This window comes from Lingula anatina, chromosome 6 (assembly GCF_051362555.1).
Source record: "Lingula anatina isolate TDL-2025a chromosome 6, LinAna3.0, whole genome shotgun sequence".
NCBI lineage: Eukaryota > Metazoa > Brachiopoda > Lingulata > Lingulida > Lingulidae > Lingula > Lingula anatina.
In genome coordinates, this window is record NC_141772.1 from 18,568,191 (window position 1) to 18,590,485 (window position 22,295).

Consider the following 22,295-nt stretch of genomic DNA (forward strand, 5'->3'; position numbering starts at 1 on the left):
TAAATGAAAGACTGTCAGATGTCAATGAATCAATAACTCATTATAAATAAATTGTGTTCAGATTTTACATGAAACAATCCTTGATGAAATATAATGCTACACACTTAGTCGACTTGTTTTTGTGAATCGAAGTATCTGACGCTTCATTTAAACACTGTACGCACTATGATAATCTTTGACGGAGTGGATATGAAAAGGACAAGCTTTAGTATCATCAAGAACTGGGTACATGATTTATCTTTTTCTGATTGTAGGCCTAATAGTTCCTGAAAACGCGAGTTCCGCTGAGTGACACATTAGAAAATAGGACTCGGGAACCCGCACACGGTTTTTAAATGTTCACTTAATTGCTTTAAACATATTCCACTTTTCTCAAATAAAACGAAAAGCGTAAAGTTCACTTTCAAAGAAAGGAACAGTACTAGTATATAATTTACTGCGTTGCTTGTTGTGGCAACACCATGCACTTGTCGTTGTTTCCAGGGAGCCGCCGGCAATGCGTTCTCAAATAGCGGTGCACGGAAACAATTCCAATTAAAACTAACGCCTATGACCCATAGAAAACAACGACCAAAGAGCATTTGTGTGCAATTAGTTCATTTCACGTTCTTACTTAGTATTTACGTTTCCCTCCAGATATGTCTGATAAGGAAAAGATTACCGTAGTTCCCTTCTGAGCTTTGGTTCGCTTACGAGTGCCGCTCTTTATGACGGAGTAGACATTTTGAAGAAAAAGATGTTACACCAGTAAGATGCTTCCTGGTAAAACAAAAGAAAATGTAGGTAAGTGAATATTGTTGCTTTTTTCATGTGACGGACGTATTTTTGCATCGTTGACCTTAATCAAATGATGCACTGGGACTCGTTTACAGTTGCATGATGCTATTTTTTTTCAAGCCCTTGTGATGCCTGCAACTCTGCCATGAAGATTTGCAAATATCCCCTTTTTGACAAAGAGATATTGTAAAAATTAGAAGATCCATTGAGGAGTCTAGCAACAAAGAGTCCAGGGCTTAATTCATGTGGAGGCGGATAATCTGTTTCAATCATATTTAAGAGATACAGGTATAGAGATTAATTTACTGATTCTCGTGAGCCAACAACAACAGGGACAAAATACCAGTCTCTGTTTTGAGTAAGGATATTAAAAAACTATTGGTTCTAGATGTCAAAAGGGTATCTGTCCAAAAGATATTGAATAAAGAACTTATCAGCAGTTATTTTTATTTATTTATTTATTTATTTATTGTTCATACTATTGTGTCCGTCCGCAAAATGTAAATAATTTTCAATTATCAAAATTCCACAATGTTAGATACTATATTTGAGAATGCCATTGGTCGAAGAGTGGGAATGGACTTGAACAGGTCTGGGACATAATTCTTTTTACTGTGCGAATGTCGCTTAGTGCTTATACTTCGTACATCAACCAATGGTGACATTATGGAAAACATTACGGTTCTTTAGAATCATTGTGTTAAGTCCTCTGTTTTTAACAAGTCCATTCCATACAGCTTAAAATCAAAACGTGTACAGAAAACACCTATACAGAAAGCTTTCCTTACGTACATTCGCTCTCGTCTTAACGTACACAATGGTTTCAGCTTTGATAGATCACACCAATTATATTTATGGTTAACTTTGTTATATTAAATCAGGTTGATGTAAACCCTTCCATTAATCTTTGTTGATTATAAACAGAACTGAAAACATTTATTATTACTATTATTGTTATTATTTTGAAATGGTGTTGAGATAATTTAGGATGTATTAACAATGTGCGAGGTTAGCAGTGACTCAGTAGAAAGTAATACAGATTTCTCACAAACACGTGCTGGAAATGTTTTTAGCTTCAATAATTCGTGTAGACGCGAGGTGTATGGGTTTAAAAAACTACAGCAAAATAAATGGACTCAAACCACAGCCAACAAACACGTGCTGCACGTCCATGTAGGCCTACTGGGTGCCACGTGCAGCAATCTGTCAACACTTAATAGGGATGTCTATTTCTTTTAATGGCATTTCATACACAAGTTCCCTACAATACGAACTATCTAAAAAGGACAAAATTTTAATTTAAAAATTGCTAGCATATATCAAAATCACCCCATTTCTGACAGTAATCGGTAATGATTTCAAACCCCATGCGAAGAAAAGATTAATGCCCTCAAACATTTTTTCATTAAAAGTACTTCGGCACTAGGACCAATTTATAAACGATACGATAGTGGACCTTGTCTATAGTATATTGTTAATATGATTGTATTTTCATGATAAACATAATTTTTAATTTAGACAGCATTTTATTCACCCTCTGGTAGTGCCTGAAAGGACCAAAAAGATGTATTGTACATATTGCATGATAGAGGGACCGTGGATAGTTTTGCTGTCCACAGTGATGCTGATGTTATCTACATGTACGGCTCAGAACAACTCCAGCCCTTCACGTGAGTATTACACTCCACGCTGATTTCAGGGTAAAAGAGGAGTTTTTCTTATTTTTGCGTATGTGAAAAATAAATTATTGATATATTGTGACTTTAAAAAAGTGACCTATGAATCGTCATCAGGAGATTCAAATATACATGATGTTATGACTATTACAACTATGACAATGATACTTGCCCTGCATATTTCGTTGCAATCATAGAAAAAGTTATTTTGCCTTTTATTCTACAATCTTAGCACCTTCTACAACATCACTACCGTCCACAACCACAACGACAGCGGCGACCACCACGCCTATCCCATCATCTCTACCGTCCACAACCACAACGACAGCGATGACCACCACGCCTATCCCATCCTGCCCTCAGCCGCCCATTGTCCAGGACGCTGACCTGCTGACCACCGGGCCCTTCATCGCCCACAGACGCATTGAATATCAGTGCCATACCGGCTTTAAGATGAGTGGCCTTTCCAACGATATGCTTTGTGATGGCAACCTGCAGTGGGCAGGCAGGCCACCCCAGTGTCTCCGGACTTGCCCAACCCCACCAGTCATCGCCAACGCCGTAGTCAAATCCACGGGCCCGTACACATCGGGCGAAACAGTAGAATATGAATGCAGTGCTGGGTTTTTGATGACGGGACAGGCAACACGGACCTGTGGGAACAGTTTCAGATGGGAGGGCAGTCCTCCTTCGTGCAACCCCACGTGCCCCAACCCTCCTGGTGTAGCCAACGCCCACCTTTCATCAGCAGGCCCTTACCCCGTGGGGTCGCAGGCGTCGTATGCCTGTGGGAGTGACTTCCAGATGGACGGGTCGCCCACCCTGACCTGTGGCAGTGGCCTCCAGTGGCAGGGCTCGCCCCCGACTTGTAAACCCATTGACCGGTCTCCTAGGATAGAAACCAACCAGCATATTAACTGGCCTAGTGGGTATTTTAACACTACACAGCCTTTCAATAGCAATGCCACCTCCTCAGGCGTCAATCCGGCTTTGGTTACAGTGGATAGCTCTACAAGCCGAAATTTAGCTACAACTTTCGCTTACACTCCCGCTGCTTTCGTCCCGCACCCTACTACCCCTTATTTTCCACAAAATCAGCAGGAACAACCAACACAATCGATAGTCACACCTAACACATTTACAGGTCACAACCAACACAGGCCTCTTTCAAACTCCTTGTTTAGTCTATTGACATCAATACCCCCGCTCTGTTCGCAGCCGCTTGGAATCCCAAACGGCGAAATTATCTCTAACGGCCCGTATCATCCTGCGGATCTGGTGATATACCGATGTTTGCCGGGATTTGTGATGAATGCTAGGACAACGTCACAGGTTTGCGGAAGTTCAGGATATTGGATTGGTGCCCCGCCGCAATGCCATGTCTTGCCAAAGTCGCCACCGGCCCCAGCTCCACCTTCTGTCAAAAATAACCAAATGGTGTTCATCAATATTTCACTTTGTAAGTCCTCGAAACAGAAATCAATTTTGGCATGCGCATGAAAACTATCCTCGATTAGAAGAGCGGGACTCAAAGCATCTGGGCTGCAAAATCATTTGACGTATTTAATAACAGCGGAATCATATGTTAAGCTCGCAACAAGCCTTTTATTTATCTCATATGGCGATCTAGATGTGTTTTGACAAACACTCACTTCTTACATGTAACCCACTTAAAGCATTTATAACTAAAACATTACTAACTACATGACACTATATTTGGCACTTTTCACCTTTTCTGCTGATCATACAAGTACTTCGATTCCCTTAGACTGCCGCTTGTGTAATGTAGAGCAAAATAACTGCCGTATTCTTGTGCCCCATTCTCATATACACCAACTCCGCGGGAACACTCGATCACTGAATGCTGTCATTCAGTTATGCTGATTGCACTTAACGAGAATCCCCGCAGAGTTGGGTCGACCCACGCAGAGCGGTGGTGTCTATGAGAATGGGGTCTTAAACACCACCTTATTATCAATGCATTTCTGGAAATTATGTTGGTGAGTATTGATCTTGTCTATACGTAGCTTTCACATCGCTGCCACGTCTCCGAGCGCTAGAAAAATCTGCATCTATGGGTGCTTTCCCAGAGATTTAGATCGATCTAAAGATTATTTTTTAGATCGACCTAACTCCCTGGGGGTTCACGCTAAATTGCAGTCAGCCGAGCGGGCACCATAGTTAATTACCCCCTTACAGCTTTTAGTAGGCGGGACAGACGTTTAAACCGGCCAAGCTGACAGTAATCTAGTGAGACTCCCCACAGGGATAGATCGATCTAAAATTCTATGGAAATGGGGTGTATATCTCTCTAGGGGCTCATCCCCAATGAAACTATCGTTCTCCCTTGATCAATCCACTTATGCCGGGACTCTCGCTAAATGCAATCAGATTAACACGCCCCCTTTTGTTTCAAACGTACTCGTAAGATCACCAGCTCATTGTGAATGAGGTGTAGGTTTTCTGGAATACTAACCCATGCTTCATGCTTAATGATTAGAGTCGAGATAATTCTTTTCATAATCAGTTTCATGTTGAATAAAATAAAGGCTGAATTCAAAATTGGGCCTAGTTATAATTTAATTGGGGTGGCTCCTCCAAGCGCTAGAAAAGAGTGGCTTATCTTTGAATGTGTTCACTGAAACAGGCGCAGGCAAACATATTGCTATATTTATATAAATATATGTAGTGTCTTACCCTCTGATAAAGTATCTACGAACGCACCATGTTGTCAGAGAGATATATTGTATTGCCAGTCTATCTTAGTAAACGTGTGAACACGGCCTTATCAGTGCGTTGCACTTATGCAGGTGCTTATCCGCTTTAATATACCCATATCTACAGTATAAGATTCTCTGGCTTTGGATCCATCTGTTATGCACTAACAACAGAGCCAAATTAAATTAAATTTGAAGTTGTACGGATTTGTGGATAATCAATTGTTAATTCATAATTGTTTTCTGTCAACTATGTGGCAATTTCTGTCTTCTAGATTTATTATTTAACAGAAGTTTGCATGTTTGTTCTTTAAACAACACTTAATGAACGTATACGTTTAACTGAAATTTAATTTTTTTATAGAATTAAAGCATCTTGCCGCTGAAAGAAATGCAAGTGAATGAAATCATTTTCCTTGTTACCACTGCAATTTACAAAATAAAATATTTTAACATTACAGACTGGGGCAATGGCAAGAACACGGGGTCTACTTTCACTGGGGACACTGGAGGCGGCTTCCCGACCTGGTTAGGGATTCTTCTCGGGGTCATTTTTGGCCTCCTCTTACTGGGCCTCCTGGCCTGGCTCATCTGGGCCTGCTGCTGTGGCGGTGGCTGCTGTGGCGTTCAAGGCTGTATGGGAGGAGGCGGGGGAACAGCGGGATGCCAGGGATGCTGCCCTCGGTATGACGCTTCCCTTTTGTATCAGAGAATTTCACATTCACTTCGACTCCTTAGTATTTCCTATTCTCTTGAAGTTTTACGTTCAACTCCTCCCACAGCCTTACCGATCTTTTTCCGTGATATTTTTAACCATCTGATTTAGTGATTTTTAAACCATGCAGTTTTTTACATTTAATTTTAGTCATACGTCCATAATTCCAATGATGGTTTATCTTAATTTAGCTCCTCTAGAACTCTGATTGCGTTCATTTTTTGTTTTCGCTTTAAGTCGCACACACGTTGCCAATGAGACAGAGTACGTCCGTTATTCCAAAGAAAGTCCCGTGGCACAGAAAAGGGTCGTGAAGAAGAAAATTACACGCCAGAATAACGAGCCGGAGTATGATGTTGAACATGCATATGATCACGTAGAGATCATCCATCTAGATGATGATCGTGAACCAAAGAGACAAAATAAGTCCTATGGCCCTAATGTCAGGTAAGCCCCAAAATACAATCGGGTAACAGGTGTGTGTGTGTGTGTGTGTGTGTGTGTGTGTGTATATGCAGGGTGCGTGCGGGCGTGCGTGCGTGTATCTGTTTGTGTGTGTGGATGTAATCATTTCTGGAAAAACAAATGCGTAGTATTGAATTTCACAGTTATCCCCTTCATTATCCCTTTACTCGCTACTGTTAAAATCACCAATGCAGTTTTTAAAACATCGCCATTTCAACGGTTTACTCAATTTCCTTCTTGTTTAATGTGTTAAAGTAAATTAATATAAAGGGGAAACACGTTGCAAAAAAAAACACCCCTTAAATAGTAAACGCTGTCTTAGTTTTGTAATCACAAAAGATATATTGCCTATCGATTCCTTATGAAACTGCAAATCGATACTCAGCAAACCATTCCATTTGCTTGCACAGCGTCTGTCGTGAAAACTGCACTTCTTGCGTGTGTGTGTGTGTGTGTGTGTGTGTGTGTGTGTTTATTTCTACCATAATGCCATTAATCCTATATGCCTCTACTTCAGGAAAGAAGTTCATTTCCACGAAAACGATCTTAAAGACAGAACGAGGCCTCTTAAGTCAACCAACAAACAGACACCCCCGGAAGTTGTTGAAAACGTCTACTATCACCATAAAACGCGGCGGTCGGCGCCTAAAGAAGATCCAAAGCCCAGGCGTCGCAGTCCATCCCCGTCTCCCTCTCCTCCGCCTCCCGCCAGCCCATCGCCCGTGCAGCAGGTAATACATTATTATTCATCCAAACCTCCTCAGCCTGGCTTAGACCCTAGGTCCCATTCGTCCCCACACTCTCTCAGTTCTCCACGTTCAGAGGCTGAAGACAGCGACTCTTCGAGACGGAAACCACCAAGGCCACGCCAAAACGACGACGCAGACTCCCAGCCGAGTAGGACATCAAAACGCAGTGCTGACGACGATGACCCAGTGGACGGTTCTCCAAGCTATCCAAACGACTTTGGAGGCAAATATCCAGATGACAAATACTACAGGAGACGCCCACATTTAAGAAATTGGCCAAGTGACGTGGAAGGGGACACGCCCTCAACCGTCGGCAGTCCTGTGTCCCCTCGAAGTGACGCAACTATCAGTCCAACCCAAGTTGCTAGTCAGTTAATCGACAGTATGCAGAGTAGCCCACTCCCCCAGGCAACCCCTCGAAACTTGAAACCTAGGAATCCGTCGAATGATAGTATCAGGGAAAGCAACAATGACCGTCCAGGCCTCAACCATAAGAATACATCTTACTCGCCTGCAGAACATATGAACGGGCACCTGTATGAAAAGCCAATTAAGTCAACATATGCCAGACCGAAGGTACAAGCATATGCCTTGATAAACACCTGTAAAACTCTACTTACAACCATCGTGTTCTAGGACCTGTAGAATTGCTAACCGCCACCTTCATTAGAAATCCCTCCTCTGTTGTCAATAATGCTGTTCTATTCTGATGCATTGCTGTTTAGAAATTTATTTATTAATTAATTAATTTATTTATTATTATTTTTTTTACTACTGGCTGACACAGAATGTAACATTGCATGTGTTGATTACTGATTTCCGCAGGTGATAAACGACCGTCAGTGAGGCAATCACTAACATCAATATTTGAAGTCTTGGTTTTGTTGCTGTAAATGATGTTATTGAGCAAGTTTTCTTGGCATCGCTATAGGATAACTACTTAGATATCTGCCTACTCATATAATCTTTTCCTTTCTGTCCTTCCACACACCCTCCCCTATATAACGCTTTGTTGCCAATAACTTTGAACATTTATCAAATGGATTTTTGGTATATGTTGTTAAATTGTTATATCATCCAGTCAGTAAAACTGTTATATTCTTACAGAATAAAGTATCATTATTTTATTTATTTCTAATGAACTAATGGAACTTGATGTGTTAGCACCAAAAATTCTTCTTGTCGTTTAGGTTATACGCAATGAGATCCACGTGATTGAGGACAGTCCGCCATCGTCTCAGCAGACGACACCACGCGCCCCGCCCCCACCGCCAGTCATCCAGCCGGTGCAGCCACCTGCTCCGCCCAAGAAAAGACTGAAAAATGACAAACTTCAGGAAGTCATCCACGCGGTGGTGGTGAATAAGAAAAAGAAGAAAATAGAAAATCCACAGAAGCCGTTATGGTGGCCTCACAGTAAACCTGTGCGCCAAATCAACACCAGTACCAAGTGAAAACCATTTATTTATATTACATTTTCATGCCTATTCGATAGAAATGAATCTACACGAAGTCATTCACCCACATTCTTTGGGTATTCTCCGAAATATCGGGTGCATGTTTCGTTTCATAGCGTGCTATATGGCTTTATTGGTTGTTACCGTACCAGTGCAAGCTAAGTTGGAAGAAAATGTAGGTCTAATATCCAATCACAGCAACACTGATTCTGAGAATAAGCCATGCAGTTTGTAAATATATCCCCCTGAGTTCAAAGTCATAATGCTGATTTTCAACTATTTTCGGATTTATCAACGTCATTGAACCGATTTAAAATAGCATGTGCTACATGTAGTCTAGCTGTAGGAAATTTTACAGTTGACTCAAAACGTGGGGTGAAAACTGTTATTACTTGTGGCGAATTGATTAACTAGTACCTAGAATAACTGTAACTTCGTCTGCATTTATTCCTTAAAGATCATTTCACTAGAAAGAGACTCCTAGAGTTATGCACACATTTTGTGAAATATTTTCCGAACTGTATTAGATCAGTTTTTAATTACTGTTGAGTTCTTGATGGATAAAATTGTATAAAACAGCAAAATAACGGGACAAGTCAGAATTATGCAAATATTACACAAAATGGCAGCATTACTGACGTAACTCACCTATATATAGGTAGGTCATTATTCAAAAATTTACACGGCTGTCTAAATTGATATGAAAACATATTTCCACCTCATTGTTTGCCTGAGAACGTTGTATATAGTACTTCAGTGAATATTTCTTTTCTATTAGTCCATTTTGATTCTTTTCTAGAGATCAATAAATTAGAATTAAGCCCTATTATTAATTATGTTTTTTTTTTCATAATTGAATTTCCTCAAACACAAGTTTTAGTTTATGATTCCCAGACAGTTGAAAAACACTGCCATGCGGCAAAAGGGTCGGCTCAGGGGCTACCTGACAAATGTTTTTTCTAGATCTCTTCTCGATATCATTAGCTTTTAATTTCCGCGCGTGAAGTTGACAATTCTTTATTGGAAGAGCACAGGTCAGATCTGTGGGGGAAAGTACTTAAAGGGATAACAACTCTTCGTATGAAATCTATATTTCACAATAAATAGAATGTAAACAACTAATAGAACTATAATACATTCTATTTTACCACCAAAACGGCAGTTATAGCAATTATTATGAAATCTGTGCTTGTCATCGGACCACGTGACCTCTTAAGAGATTATTACAAAAAATAAAACAAAATTTTTAGAAAAAAAAACAGGGACTAACTTTGAATGTAGAAATGGATTCATTAACCATTGGCAGGGATGGGAAAATTGTCGTTTACCCCAGGACACTTTTTTTTTGGCCAAAACGAACAGTTGTTTTCCTTTTAAGTTAAAAAGTTGACCACCATCGAATTGAAAAATCAGGGTACTTGTCAAAGGTCGAAACCAAGAGATAAAATGTTTTTGTATGATTCAATGAAAATTTGCGACAAAAACGAATATCCCCTTTCTTGCAAAGCGACTATTTTCTAAAAAAAAAAAAAAATTAATGGAGTAGATTCACAAAGCTCATTTAGGGCTGTAGCATTTACTTCCATTATCTACGTTCATCTAAAAACGAGAATGTCCTGATGATATTCGTAATATTAAGTAAAAAAAGATGCATAAAATACCCACATTGATTTAGCGTATGAGAAACAAAATTTTAAGTGAAGATAAACTTTCGATTGCGACAGGAGTGAAATAAAAACAAACATGGAATATTGCAGTAGATGCGTAGGCTCTATAACAACAACATTTGAATGAGAATGTGTTTAATATGTGCTTTGAAAATTACAAAATTTGTGTTTCGTCGTCCGAAATGCATATTACAATGTGCATGCAATTACATCCAATTATTTTCATGGTATTTATGTATTTTAAGTGATGTGCCATCGCAGAGGATCTTACTGCTAATGCGGCAGACGAAGACCATACGAAACTCGTGCATTTGTTTACATCGAACAGCTGATGACCTGCAGCTGTCAATCAAATTTGAACTTTGACCTGCACAGAATATTTAAAGAAATTCTGCTAATATATGTAATATATTTGATCATATTTGATTAACTCAAGTATGAAATTAACTTAAATAACGCTGAAAAGTTTAGTTACAGTACCATTTTTATTAATTAGAGGCTTTTACATGAATTCCTAATACCTACCTCAACCAGTCACGTGACAGGTTGACGTCACCCAGGAGATACGTCCGCCATTATTATTATTATTATTGCGAAGAGGGGCCAAGTGTAAAAAAAATATCCGAAAAACGTAACTCCGCAGCTAAAGATATGTCATCACCGAGCCCAGGGAAGAGACGAATGGACACAGACGTCGTGAAACTGTATCCTTACTCGTTATTTCATTTGATAAGGGAGAATTCTTTTGATGAACTTGGACCTAGCCCAACTGAGATCGAGGTGTCGACTAAACTGCTAAGTTTATGTCGACCTCGTTCAGCTGTATGCAGCAACTTAAGAATAGCGTCACATTTTGTTGGGAAATCTTACTAAGAATATAGTTTTATATCTTTTGATTGTGTGTTTAATGTTTGACACAGTAAATTATAGTGTAGTGGAACGACATGTATGGCATGAAATGTTAGATCAATCTGTTGCGTCGCAAACCCCCCCCCCCTCCACTCCAAAACTCATTAATTGCAGTTGAAGCTACTTTGGATATATATTCATTCCAAATACCCTCCCAAGTTGACAAGTCGGCATGTTAGGAAAGATCATTTTGCCAATAACATCTTAATTGCAACAATTTTGCAGTGTAAATTTATTTATTTTTTGTTTTTGCATGATAATTTGCTATTTGTATTTCCATCAGAGCAGTTATTACCAACATATACAATAAATGGACATGTGTCTGCAGTTAATGCTGCATTGTTTGCTGGATAAAGACGGGGCATGATAAATGGTGAAATGGTGTGACATCATCATACCTTATTATATACCAGGTGCTTGTGGGCCTATTCCTGGCAAGACGTCCCTTGTGTGAAAAATTGATGTCTTTTGCCTTGAATCTGAAGCCTTAACCCTAGGTACTTGTGTCCCTGGGATGTGAGAACAATATCTATCTCTGACTACATGGTTAAACTTGTAAAACAGCTAGAGTCCTGGTGTTTTCTTGTCCAATGAGGCATTCCCTTTTTATGTATTAACCTGTAGCCAGATGTGATAATTGTAATGCCTAATTGGATAGATGATATACCTACATATGGCAAAGCACATGTACATTTAGTCATAGACACACATAGAATGTGATTGATATGCTGATAAAATCCATGCATTTTTTTCATCTAACGAGCTTGCTTTTTTCATGTGTGTGCATGAAATTATAATATTTGTTGTCTGTATTTCAGCACTGTAGTCAAGTACACTGTAATAAGATTTGTCTGTTCTTTAGCTGGTAATATTCAAACCTAATCCACTGTAAGATTTCTGTGTTTCATGTGGAGTTCTTCTTTGGAATTGATAAATTGAGAGTAAGTAATGAAAGTGAGTTTTAGGAAAAATCCAAAGGAGTCCAGATATTGGTCTTTGGAATTTTTTCTAAAGGCTCATTCCCATTGAACCTATCTGTCTGCATAGGTCTATCCAATTTTGCGGGGACTCTCGCTAAATGCAATCAGTTTAAAAATGTAATACGTCCCCTACTGGCATTAAGTAGGACACAGAAAAGCTGGTGTTTATATGACTACATTGGAAAAGAAATATTTGAATAGTTGTGCTAATTGAATGCATAGCAATAATGTGCCCTACATTGCTTACATTACCGTGTCATTTTGTGGACTTTTATATCAAAAATTTGAAAAAAGTGCAGTTCAGTTGATGATTAATTTTGTTTATCCATTGTCATGTCAACTTTACTTGAGTCTATTAATAAAAAAACTAGTAGAAGTGGTTTACATGAATGATAGGGAATCCACACTCACTTCAAGTTCATAGGTAATTTAAAAGATATTGAGCAAACTTGTATTTTGGCTTTCCATCCATTAGAATCAGGAATGGGTATTTGATATAGTTCTTTATATATAAATGTGTGTGTGTGTGTGCGTGCGTGCGTGCGTGTGTGTGTGTGTGAAAGAAAGTTAGCTGGACTGTCAAAAAAGAAAGAAAAGAGCAGCTCTTAAATAGCGTTCAGGTGAAATTCAGGAGAGAAAATGTAGGTTTTCTCTCTATTTCAGTGATTACTGTATTCCCATCCCAGTAAAATGCAAAACCAATCTCTCCCAGCCCCTGCTGAAAGCTGAATGGAGATGAAAACAATGCGCTAGTGTGTTGCTGATTGCAGCCAAGTTAATTTTCTTCCCTTTGAAAGATTACACGTTTTGATATAAAGGAAAGTGTCGAGAAATATGCTGGATTTTACAATGACCAAGATATTACAAGGCTTTATTTAAGTAAATTTCATACTTGAATTAATATTCAGGGCAAGGCTGTCTTGCTGTGTATGTGTTATAAAAAAGCCATGCACCTTAAGCATGCATATGTGCATGTATAGTCTGAGTCTGTTCACTCTGTACATGTACATAGTTATTGTATATGGCACCTTGCCACAGCTGTACACAGAACTATTCTAGTGACACCGTGTTCTTCAGCTTAGTTAACAAAGTGAAATGTTGGTCAGCACTTAATGGCATTTGGCATCACCTAAGCTGCACTGCCCCCTGCTCAAACTGCAGATGCCTACATTCCTGTATGGCCACATTCAGAACAGTTGACTAACTTGTCCGCAGGTCAAATATGGCGACCCATTAAAAAGCTTGCTGTAGAATCAGCTAAAAGACACTGAATAGATTCCCCGTGGGGAAGTATTCAAGTGGGTTGGCCATATTTGACCCTTGGACTAGTAAGTCCACTTTTCTGAATGCGGCCTATCTGATGTGGTGTACAGTCTGCTGCTGAACTTGTAACTGTTCAGTTCCTATTGCATAGTTAGTATGATTATAGGCCCTATCTGATGGTGTGTCCAGGCTCTGGTTCTGGTGCTGTGCACAAAAGGTGGATAGCTGCTCCAGCACCAAACGTGACAATATGGCCACATTCACATCGAGTTGAGCCATGGCTCTTCAAAGCCACAACCTAAATATGGCGGACGTACATGAAAGGAAAACGGCCAAATCTTTTAATAGTCTCCCTGCCTCTTACACGCCTCCCCATGTGTCTTCCCAATGGAGCCGAGATTTAATGACTGTACCCTCACAGGGACTACGCATGGGGAGGCGTGTGAGAGGCGGAGAGACTATCAAAAGATTAGGCGGTTTTCCTTTCATGTACATCCGCCATATTTAGGTCGTGGCTTTGTAGAGCCATGGCTCAACTCGATGTGAATGCGGCCTATGTGATTGCCACCTCGTCTATTGTAGGTATTTTATTTAAGGGGTATCTGCACGTTATAAAGACCTATATTTTGCAAAATAGATTTCCCCCATTTGGTGTTTGCATAGTGGATTATTCACTTACTTGACTTAGATATCTGCACGTCCACGATACTGGGTAACAACAACATAGGACGTGGGCAACATGGAGCCGATCTTGTGAGCATGCTTTGTGCTTAGAATAAGCATCATATTAAACACATATAAAAATTATCAGGGAAGAGTACACTTAACTTTATAGAGTTGGGAAAGCTCACTGCGATCCTAAATCAGCAGTTAAACAGCAATTACATGAAGTCAATTTTCGTGAGTTACAAGCCAAAAAGTGGGGACCGAGTAAAGCTAATTTAATTGGTCTAATTTAATATTCATGTGACTGTGTTGTTACATCATCAATGAAATTCTCTTTAAGCTAAGTCCTTGGGCCAAATCTGAATGGGAAAACGAAACTACACGTTAGCTGTGGTTTCGTTGTCTTGCGAGTCTGGAGGAAACGAAACAGGATTGGGTCATAACATCTGTGATTACCCGCTCAGATGACAGGATTTCCTTACACATTGTTGTTTTATGAAAAGCAGACTGTATTTCAAATATTTAAATCCCAAAATTGAATGATATGTATGGTTCACGTGTATGGGAGATTTTGTACTGAAGTTGAAAACAGAAACAATAGTAACCCGCAACAACCTGTTTTCATCATCCATGAAAATTTGTGATGAAGAGCAATTATTGTTTTTCTTAATGTGTCCTAAATGATCCTGGATATGACCAAAAAAGTGACAATTTTTTGAAAATTTTCTTTTCCACAATATACAGCTGTAAAACTGACTGGTATGTCTGTGTCCCAGATTCAAGCGCTGTTTTAGGTCATTTTCAGCTAAGAATTAAAAAGTTTAAAATACACAGCAATGCTTGGAAACATAAAATTATCTGTTATAATAAGACAAATCCACCCCTTTCACATGAAAGCGCCCCCATTGTAATATAACGCATAGGAATATTTTTACATACTTTCAAAGATGATCAGCCCCTGCTGTTACCCAGAATTGTGGACATGCAAATATGTATATTGATTGGTATGTGTGTGCCTACATAAATATGTGCATGTGTGCATTAGTGGGTTCCTAGGTGTATAATAATATTACACATATACGGTATACTGTATGTGTTTATATTTACGCAGATGCATATATGATTGTGTGTATTTTATTCAAGATACAAAACATTTTCTAGTAGTTTGTCCAATTGTTATACATAACAGAGTATGCGACGTTAGCCATAGGTTCTATGTCTGTGGCCAGTTCAATTTTGTTTGGACCTTCTTGTCAATTTTTCAGAATGTGTAAATTATATGGTTTGACATGGCTGTTTTTTGTTTTCATACATATGCCAAATACAAATGCAATTATCTTATTGTTTGAAGCATTAGCTTTGGTATAAGTGAGATAACATTGTGTTATCAGAACCTTGGGTTTGATGAGTGGCATTTGCTTGCTCATTGATTCTGCACAGTTATTTGTGAGGCAGAAGGTTTACTGGGGACATGTGTGGAAGTGCAAAGCAAACATGAAGTAGACTGTTTCGGCATCACCACGTTTGACTAAGATAGTGATAACAGCACTAGTACATACACAGGTGAAACATAATGTCTGTGTTTGTTATGTTGCACACACTGTCATCTTGATATCACAATGTTGATTTCGTTACATTAAAATGCCAACTTGTGCAATTTTTATTTAGACCAAAGTGATTTTCAGTTTGGTACTTGATTGATAACTCTCTCTTTCTTCTCTCTCTCTCTCTCACACACACACACACACACAGAGACAACGAACACACACATGTTCTCAAAGATAATAGTGCATACGCACACATAATCATATACATGTACAGATGCAAGTGTTGCATTATTAGTGGATTTTGTTGCATTGTTTAGGTTGTTTAATAATATTCTTAACTACAGTTCAGAATAGAAAGCAAATATGAAGTCACCATCCTCAGTGGACTAAATGAATTTGTTGTCAAGTTCTATGGGCCCCAAGGAAGTAAGTATAGACGTGGTTATACTGGATGTCTTTATATATTATAATGTTTTTTATTGATTTGTCACTTTGGAAAATCTTAGTACCTTAGGATAAATGTATCTGGAAATAGGAAGTTCTTGTAACAATTCAAAACGTTAGATATTATTCATGTGTTATAAAAATATTGCTGAAATCTATAAAAATTCAAATTTCAGTCACTTTATTTTTAATTTTAACAAAACCATTATGGGTATTAATTACATTTTTCACCCATATTACTTTAACCTGGATTTGGCATGTTTTATTTTGTACAGACACAGTATTTTGTATAGCCGTCACCTGCATCTCTCATCACCTTTGCCAGGCCGTCGCCATGTTCAATTTCAGAGATAACATGATAAGTGGAAAACCATTTTACAATGTCTTCAAACTTACAGAACTGATGAATTTTCAAAAAAATGCAGGTCAAATTTAGGAATCAGTTTGATCGGTCCATTTTTCAAAAGTCATGCGTTTTTTTACCCCCTTTTCAGCAACAACAGATAACACATTAAGTGGAAAAACAGTTGATCTATTGACGTCAAACCTGCAGGAGTGATCACTATTACTAAAATACAGATTGAGTTCGAAAACCAGCCTGATTGGGTTACTTTTCTTGAAGTTATGCTTTTTTAGTTTTAAATGAATTTATTTTTGGGTGGTATAATACACATTTTAAATTTTCTTTTTTTCTCATGAAAATTTTCACTTGCAAACTAACAAAAAGTGCCAGTGTATCCTCCATTATGCATACTACAAGTTAAAAGTCATATACTCAAGTAAAATAAATTTTATAAATATTTGTTTGGGGGGGGGGGGGGGGGGGGGGGGTCAAATTTTCGGTATGAAATTTTGACTGGGGGAGTCAGATTTTCATGTTACACCGGTACCTATTGGGTTAAGGAAAACCATGCCCCTTATTATTCTAAAATTTACAGAAAAAGAAACAGGACTATTATACAGCTTGAACTGGAAAATCAGTCTAATTGGTGTCTTTGTCTGGAAGTTATTCAGTCATTTGTGAAATGTAAATTTTTCACATATTGGCATTTTCAGTGTGTGAATTAAAACCCCACGGGTATGAAGCCAATTTGTAGTTATATTTTCTAAATGTCCATGATAAGTATAGTAGATGATTAAAAATCAGTGGTGATTAAGCTGTTAATCATTATGTAATGTTGCATTAAAATTGAGTAAAAACCGACTTTGTGCACTACCTCCACAAATGTTATGAAAGGAAAACTGTGATTTATATTATTTTGTAGCTTACAAGAATGATTCTTAGGACTGACATACAGCTCATATTGGAAAACCAGCATGATTGGATTATTAGTACCACCAGCGTGTACGCTGGCAGCACTCATGGTTTTAGAATTTTCTGTGATATTTTCATATTTCTCATTGTGTCATTTTCAAAGTGTAAACTTTAACCCTCATGGGCCTGAAGCCTTATGTAAGTTACATATTCCTAACATCTATATTACAATTATTCATTGTATTAATTTAAGTGATCATAATATTTAAACGGTATATTAAAAGTATTCTGATCATTATAGTCCTATTCAATATCAGTACTAGTAGTTTGATTTGTCTTCCAAAATGATCAGCTATAATTGAAAATGACATGTCAGTAACAAGTTGTAAACCCTTCAATGAAATGGGGATTGACTAATTTCCAAGTAGTGATGGGCGTGCACACTTAATTTTTCGCAAGTAGCTTCCGGTTGAATGGAGCCAAGATTTAGCGACTGTGCCCCTGCAGGGACGACACTTGGGAAGGGGTGTACGTAAGAGGCAGAGAGACCATAACTGAATTAAGCGGTCTTCCTCTTATGTAGGGTCCGCCATATTTGAACCTTGGACCAGTTTGCACTCGAATCTTTCATTCTGAATGGGGTCATAGTTGTGCCACAAATCCCACCATGTAGATTCAAAAAGTATACCTTTGAGAAATACCAAAGGGTATTGTTTCATATTCCCCTCCCCCCCCACCCCCCCAAAAAAAAAGATATTTAAATAATCATATACATTTATATTGTTGTAGAAATTACTTTTGAGTTTTTATGTGGTGTTAATTATGCCAGGAAAGGTGTTTATATCCTGTCACATATGAATTTGATAGAACAATAGAAACAAAACTTTTAATTTACATGATTTATATTGATATGCTACATAAATGTTACGAAATGTGTGTGTGGATATGTGTGTGTGTTTCATTATGTATATATCTGCATTTGTGCAAGTTCATGTCATAGTACTTGGTCTGGGTTGTTTGAAATTAATTTACTCTTTTAAGACTGGTTTTCTATAATGTGGTAACTAGACCTAGCATTCCCATTTTTTGTTCCAGGTGCATATGAAGGTGGTGTGTGGAAAGTACGTGTTGATTTACCTGATAAGTATCCATTCAAGTCCCCATCTATAGGTAAGCTGGCCAGGCAGTGTGGATTGTTCAAGATGTGACTGGAATTCAAGTTTATGTACATTGTGTACTGTGTACTTCATGGCAGGGTTATACAGGGGTTTTCCACTCTATTCTTGCAATAATTTCATAGTAGCTGGCAAGTAGTCCCCTGATATGGAATACATATATGATAAAAATGCATTTACATTGGCTGTTTCAGTCAGCCATGGGTTAACCTACTGTGTCTTTAATAAAGAATACTTAAGTTGAAATAATGTAGCTTAAAGTTACTTAATTGATAATTATAAATGTATTAACAAGGCGAAATGGTAACTGAAACCTGCAGTTATGGTAAAAAGTTTCAATTGATATATAGGACAATTTTCTTTATATTCTTCCAGGTTTTATGAACAGAATATACCATCCAAATATTGATGAAGTGTAAGTATGGATGAAAGGAACTGTTAAATATGTTATTAAAAGACCAGTGGAGCACTATCATGAAACTCAGAAGAGCTGACAACTTGATGTGATTTTCATGTTAGTTTTGAACCTTGGCATGATGACAAACGTCGGTGCATATTTGTAGCTGTCTGTTCAACATTTTCACCTACTAGTAATTATCCATCTGGGTCACCTAAGCTACTACATTCTGCTAATGGCTGATATTTGTTTGGTTGTTCCTTTTCTAGAAATATTAGGGAATTTAACAATTTGCCTTGTATATCTTGACTTGGCTCAAAGTTTGTTTGGCCAGTAGATCGGCACTGAGTAAGAGCTTAAAGAATTAATAATGATTAAAGTAAGAACCGTGGGATTTATTAATTCCTGGCAGTTGGTAGTATCCGTAGTCCATGTGGAATAGGGGTATTACTCTCACTCATCCATAGTGATTGTGTGTGTGTGTGTGTGTGTGTGTGTGTGTTCCTTCTAAATTAATGTCACATTGTAATCTTACATTTCAGATCTGGAACAGTGTGTTTAGATGTCATCAATCAGGCCTGGACTGCTTTATATGGTAAGACCACAGCACTGCCACGAGAGTTGTTGGTTTTGGGCAGACAAAGATGATGGCTGGATATTCAGTTACATAGTTCAAGTCCATAAAAATTATTGTATCTGAATGTGATTCCACAAGAATGGAAAACTTTATGTACTTTATGTATCAGTTATAAAAATTCTATATAAATGATGTGGCATCAGTAAAGTGTGTTGTGCATGCAGAAGTCAGTATTGATTGACTGCCTAAATTCACATGAATAAAGGCTTAAATTTAGTAATGATAAAAATAATGATAATCATTAAATTATGTATTATTTACTTTTCAGATCTGAGCAATATATTTGATTCGTTTTTGCCTCAATTGCTGTCCTACCCAAACCCAATAGACCCACTGAATGGTGACGCTGCCGCCATGTATCTTCACAAACCAGAAGAATATAAGAAAAAAGTTCAAGGTAATAGGATTAAAATGAACCTCAAGTCAGAGCAGAATATAATATTATGCAAGATATTGACTGACAGTGCATCTGTTAAAGATTTGTTTATCAAATTGAATATTGAAAAAAAAATCTTGTACTTTGTATAGATCTACAAAATCAAATCCATATAAAAAAGAACCAACACTGGGATATTGTGTACAGTAATAAGATTGGACTTCTGTCTTGGGTGTTTTTCTCAGTTTTTCAATTTAACTTTAAGCGTGTTCTTTAAAATGTGAAACATTATTTGTAGCTAAGCTTGTTCCTGGTTTCAGTTTCTTAATATGACTATAATTCCTTATTCCTTTTTTATGAGAAAAATTATTGACATAAAAATGTCTTGTCAAGAATTTCTGAAATGTACATAAAGTCAGATTTCTTTTCTTGAAACTCGTGAAATTCAATTATTTTCACTTAAGATCTGTCAGTAGGAAAAAAAGTTATGCAAGATTCATTTCTGGTCAGTGCTTGAAGAAAATAAACAGCAGCAGCAGCAGAAGAGAAATTCTATTACTTCAGAAAGTGTATGATGGAGGGGATGATTATGCACAGCGCATTCACAGCTACGCTTCATGCTGTCAAAACACTTGTATTGCAGCCAGGGGCTTGGTTTCACATTTAATATTATATATATTTTACTTACCTGACCAATATGGTAAAAAAAAGGAAGTTGGAAATCTTTTCTAGTCTGTTTGAATTCATATTAAAAATTAAAATAACATACATTTTCTTTATACGTATTCAGAATATGTGAAGAAATATGCTACAGAAGAAGCTCTGAGGGAGTTACAGGAGGACAACTCCTCGTCTAGTGAGAGTTCAATGAGTGACTTCTCTGAGGATGAAGCACAGGACATGGAACTATGACACCAGGATGTATAGACTCAAAACAGACTTTTTTTAAAATTAAAGCTATATATATATATATATAAATACAGATATGTATACATAGTTCATATGTATAAGCATAATGTAAATAGTCCATATATAACATAATTATATTTAAGTAGTCAAAAAGATGTCTGAAGAAGTCTCTATTACACTTATGGTCATGTTTGAAATGCTGCTTTTCTTCTCCAACTAGACAAATGGTGTACAGGATTAGATGCTCTGTTTTTAAGTTAAGGAAGAATTATTTTAAGCCAGGTGAAAGTGTTTTATTTAGCGTCACCCTAGAAAGGTGGTACAGTGGCATTTTCTAAGTTTTATGAAAATGTTAATTGGTAATAATACTGTGGTGTTACATTTTATTTTAGAATAACCAAGGCATCATCTGTTTTGGAGAATGATTTTAATTGTCATTGAGTCCTTTAACCCTCATAGTAGTGTTAGGCTGTGTATTGGTAGTTTTGAGGAAAAGTGTTTGGAAAGTTGGTCAACTTCCTCTTTCACTTGTGCCCATTACCACCCTTTATTGTTCAGTAGGAAACTATCATATCTGCACATTAACTTGATATCTTTTCAAGGTTTTGCATCAATGTTTGAGTCACTCATGGTTTAAATCACAGTCCCATTGATGGTGTTAACATTTTGTGAAGTTTCCATAATTTTGCAGAATTTCACCAAGTAAGCATTGCAATGTTTGTGCAATTTGTGGAAGTGTACTGATCAGTGAAAGATATAAGGTACGGATCAAGACAAGCATCCAGTTTTCCATTCTTCCTTTAGAGAATGGTGTCTCAGTATTACAAAAAAAGAAAATTATTACTAAATCCATTATTTTAATAGTTTATCGTTGTTTGTGAAAGATACATCATTTCCAATTCTCTCAAAAACACTTCCATGAATCAAAGTTGCTTCTCGGAGCTTATGTCCTCTTTTTTTTTTCCTTCAAGCATAATCATCAAAATAATGTTTTGGAAAGGCAATAAATAAAGCTTGTCTGAATTAAGTACAATGAACAACTTTTCTACATAGTACTGAAGGTGCCCAAGATAATTGTATTTTACATACTGGCCTTAGTGTCAAGAATGAGTAGATTTGAACACAAGTGTTGTGTTTAAGTGTTTTTCACTTGAAAAGGTGGTTTTGGTTGGTGTGTTGTATATAACTCAGCTGTGTTGATTTTTAGTGTATTCTATTTATCACTTGCCCTTCAGTAGTGGAGCACTATCATGAGCCTAGTGCATTGCTGTATTTGGTTAAATTGACATGCTTGATGCTTTTGTACATTGTAATATATTTTTAATTTATATTAATATACATAATATAAAATATCAGTGTAAGCAAATTTTGTATAATGTATAATCTAAAAGTTGCCAATAAAAAAGTAAAACTGGTTTAATCGTATTACCGACTTGGCCTAAACTACCATATTTGGAACCCCCCCCCCCCCCCCCCCCCGAGTCTTCTTGATATGGGAAGTGACAAGTCCACAT

General features: G+C 37.6%; 2 protein-coding genes across 4 annotated transcripts; both read left to right on the forward strand.

Annotated features, from left to right (window-relative positions):
* The first annotated feature begins 536 nt into the window (after window positions 1–536).
* Window positions 537–9,382, forward strand: LOC106175404 (uncharacterized). Of its 3 annotated transcripts, none has more exons than XM_087014993.1 (7): window positions 537–783; window positions 2,296–2,447; window positions 2,686–3,912; window positions 5,632–5,854; window positions 6,123–6,332; window positions 6,868–7,081; window positions 8,290–9,382. In XM_087014993.1, the coding sequence occupies exons 2-7, from the start codon at window positions 2,342–2,344 to the stop codon at window positions 8,551–8,553; spliced, it is 2,244 nt and encodes a 747-aa protein (XP_086871119.1). In that variant the 5' UTR covers window positions 537–783; window positions 2,296–2,341; the 3' UTR covers window positions 8,554–9,382. The 3 variants fall into 3 exon arrangements, with proteins under 3 accessions (XP_086871119.1, XP_086871117.1, XP_086871118.1); XM_087014991.1 differs by having other exon boundaries at window positions 538–783; window positions 6,868–7,675; XM_087014992.1 differs by having other exon boundaries at window positions 541–783; window positions 2,686–3,378; window positions 6,868–7,675.
* Window positions 9,383–10,745: 1,363 nt separating this feature from the next.
* LOC106175419 (ubiquitin-conjugating enzyme E2 H) lies at window positions 10,746–22,196 on the forward strand. The gene is made up of 7 exons (XM_013557408.3): window positions 10,746–10,927; window positions 15,938–16,014; window positions 18,383–18,457; window positions 18,838–18,877; window positions 19,402–19,454; window positions 19,765–19,893; window positions 20,663–22,196. Exons 1-7 carry the CDS (start codon window positions 10,875–10,877, stop codon window positions 20,782–20,784), a joined length of 549 nt encoding a protein of 182 aa, XP_013412862.1. The 5' UTR covers window positions 10,746–10,874; the 3' UTR covers window positions 20,785–22,196.
* The last annotated feature ends 99 nt before the right edge of the window (window positions 22,197–22,295 follow it).

What these genes read in the sequence shown, in the direction of transcription:
- LOC106175404 (XM_087014991.1), top strand. Translation starts at nt 2,342, where the DNA reads ATGTATTGTACATATTGCATGATAGAGGGACCGTGGATAGTTTTGCTG. An exon ending in GTTCATCAATATTTCACTTT is followed by an intron (nt 3,913 to 5,631) that starts GTAAGTCCTCGA and finishes TTAACATTACAG; the next exon opens with ACTGGGGCAATGGCAAGAAC. An exon ending in TGCCAGGGATGCTGCCCTCG is followed by an intron (nt 5,855 to 6,122) that starts GTATGACGCTTC and finishes TTTCGCTTTAAG; the next exon opens with TCGCACACACGTTGCCAATG.
- LOC106175419 (XM_013557408.3), top strand. Translation starts at nt 10,875, where the DNA reads ATGTCATCACCGAGCCCAGGGAAGAGACGAATGGACACAGACGTCGTG. An exon ending in ATTCAAGTCCCCATCTATAG is followed by an intron (nt 18,458 to 18,837) that starts GTAAGCTGGCCA and finishes ATATTCTTCCAG; the next exon opens with GTTTTATGAACAGAATATAC. An exon ending in CATCCAAATATTGATGAAGT is followed by an intron (nt 18,878 to 19,401) that starts GTAAGTATGGAT and finishes CTTACATTTCAG; the next exon opens with ATCTGGAACAGTGTGTTTAG.